We start from the raw sequence: 2,433 nt of genomic DNA on the forward strand, positions 1-2,433 counted from the left end.
GGGGGGGGGGAGAAATCACGTAAGATTGCAACTTTTCTCCCCCAAACAACTTGGTGAAAGGGCGCCACTTTTTTCCCCTCCCCACACAACGCGTCGTCCGTTTTCCCCCCCGGACAGGGCTGTTCACGGTCCCGCACGACGGCCGCTACCTGATCTCCGGCCTCCTGACGGCGGCGCCCGGCGAGTCGGTGGAGGCGATCCTGTCCGTGTCCCGGCGCGGCGTCCACAGGCTTCGGAGCTCGGCGGCGTCCGGTCGGGACGCGTGCGGCTGCGGCGGCTCCGTGTCCTTCGGCCTCGTCGTGCCGCTGAAGCGAGGCGACCGCGTGGGCCTGCTGAGGACGGCGGGGCGGCTGGCCACCACCGAGGCCCGCGAGGTGCTCTCCACCTTTGGCGCCCTCTTCCTGTACGGACCCCGAAGCGACCGCAGATAGCTCAAGCTCAGAGACTGCTGTGTGAACCGTGTGCACACAAACGAACATCACCTAATATATTTGACAGTCTTTGTACCGCCCATTGTGATGATGCAAAAGTCTTTATAATTTAACACTCATAATCTGTGACGTGACGCCAATAAATGGGCATATATGAACTCGAGAAGACGATTCATCAACATGCAGGGGGAAAAAATGAACTCTTGACTCCTGAGATAACAGCACAGCTTCACCAAATATATATGTAGTGGTGCCTTGACATACAAGTTGAATTTGTCCCGAGGAACTTTTGAGGCCCCCGAAAAGGAGAACAAATAATAAAATGGAGATATACTGCAAGCTGAATGTTTCTGAAAAAAAAAAAAAAATAATGACGCATTCGCCAATATTTATGCTCATTGAAGAAGTCCGGTGCTAACTTTGTGGCGTACATGCCAGAGGTCATCGAAGGGAGGCGCTTAGTGGTCAACACCGATTTTGTTTTTGTAAATTAGCACCACTCTGTTTGCAGCGAGGACACTTTTTGAAATATGGAACCCACGCAGACACATGCAAAAATCATCCTGACAAAAACCCAAATCAGTTTACAATTAATTGATTCGCCGCACAGTTATCACCAGACATTCTTCATTCTCGAGACACGTGCATCGCCTTCCTGTCATAAGCTGGCCAAGGATATTTTTATTCTTCCACTTTTCCTCTTCAACATTTGACTTTGGACAAGACAAAATGGAGCCCAAACGCAACCATTTTCAGTTAGAAACTTTATTGATTACAAACGGAGACCGTGACGGCCACAATCAGCATCAGTAGGCCTATTTTCTTCCTTCTTTTAAATGTATTTGCTCTTTACCATTTGTATTTTGAAAGATACTCTCAACCACATTTGGATCTACAAATGAACACTGTGCTTGTTCCGTGTGGGTGGGACACACACGCAAGCAAGCATTATTCACTTTAGAAGAAATGACAAACAAAAGAAGACACACACACACAGCCCCCCCAAAAAATCAAAGGCAACAGATGTGGGTGGGACACACACACACAAGCAAGCAAGCATTATTCACTTGAGAAGAAATGACAAACAAAACAAGACACACACAGCCCCCCCAAAAAATCAAAGGCAACAGAGTAATCCACACATCCTAAAAACGGGATTTGTTTTCGTTTGTGGCTTTGTGGTATAATATAACAAAGACGTGTGTGATGCGGCGGGATGGTGTGCGCTGTCCACACGAGATACTTTACTTTCATAGAAAGAATGGATCATTGATGAATATATCGCGAACCAGGGGACACGTGTGACTCAACCGTGGATGCAATAACGCGAACTGATCCTGACCACGCAGTTGTTTGCGTCACTTGTGCTTAAAGTCCTGCTTTTTTTCCCCCCAAACGTTTGGTCCTCGCTCCCGCGGTAACTCACAGAAACATACGCAAATCACTTCCTGTGCACATCCGCCACTAGCTAGCTGTTTTGACAAGATAAGCAAAAAAAAGAAAAAAAGCCGTGTTGATAGCACGTCTCCGTTTTCCGTGAGTGGCATTTTTCCACCCTGTGGGGGTCGCATCGGAGGCGTAACAGAGGTGGCACTGCGTCTGCGTGTCAAAAGCAATTGTCGCTGCCCATCGAGTATTTTATGTCCATTGCGGCCCGAGGGGAAAAATTGAAGTCCGCACGTGAATTCTTACAAAGTATCAGATGACAGCGGGAAGCTGAGAGTGAAGGTTTACATTTTCAGACCAAGTATTTTGTACGTCACCCAAGCAGGGATTTCCCCCCGACATTTTCACTTGTGTGAAAGGTAGGCGAGACGTAAGAGTCGCCACTGTCCTGTGTGGAAGGTACCGCAGTGTGATGGGGGTGTGGAAGTCCATGTGCAAATTTGTCAGCTTGTCATGATCGTGTTAAGCTCCGACCAAATAGGTTCACTGGCCATGCCCCTTTTGGTGAGGAAGCAACTGCCGCTGTCAATTTTCACACACATATTATATATATATA

The 2,433-nt window shown here is 48.1% G+C and overlaps 1 protein-coding gene across 1 annotated transcript in view; it reads left to right on the top strand.

Annotated features, from left to right (window-relative positions):
• Positions 1-618, top strand: part of LOC109531825 (EMILIN-2-like) — a 23,542-nt gene extending 22,924 nt beyond the window's left edge. Inside the window, exon 5 of the mRNA XM_019896327.1 lies at positions 118-618. Within this exon, the coding sequence (XP_019751886.1) occupies positions 118-431 (314 nt within the window). The 3' untranslated portion in view covers positions 432-618. The remainder of the gene's footprint in view (positions 1-117) is intronic.
• The last annotated feature ends 1,815 nt before the right edge of the window (positions 619-2,433 follow it).

Source organism: Hippocampus comes, unplaced genomic scaffold (genome assembly GCF_001891065.2).
Source record: "Hippocampus comes isolate QL1 unplaced genomic scaffold, H_comes_QL1_v1.1 scaffold97, whole genome shotgun sequence".
Taxonomy (NCBI): Eukaryota; Metazoa; Chordata; class Actinopteri; order Syngnathiformes; family Syngnathidae; genus Hippocampus; species Hippocampus comes.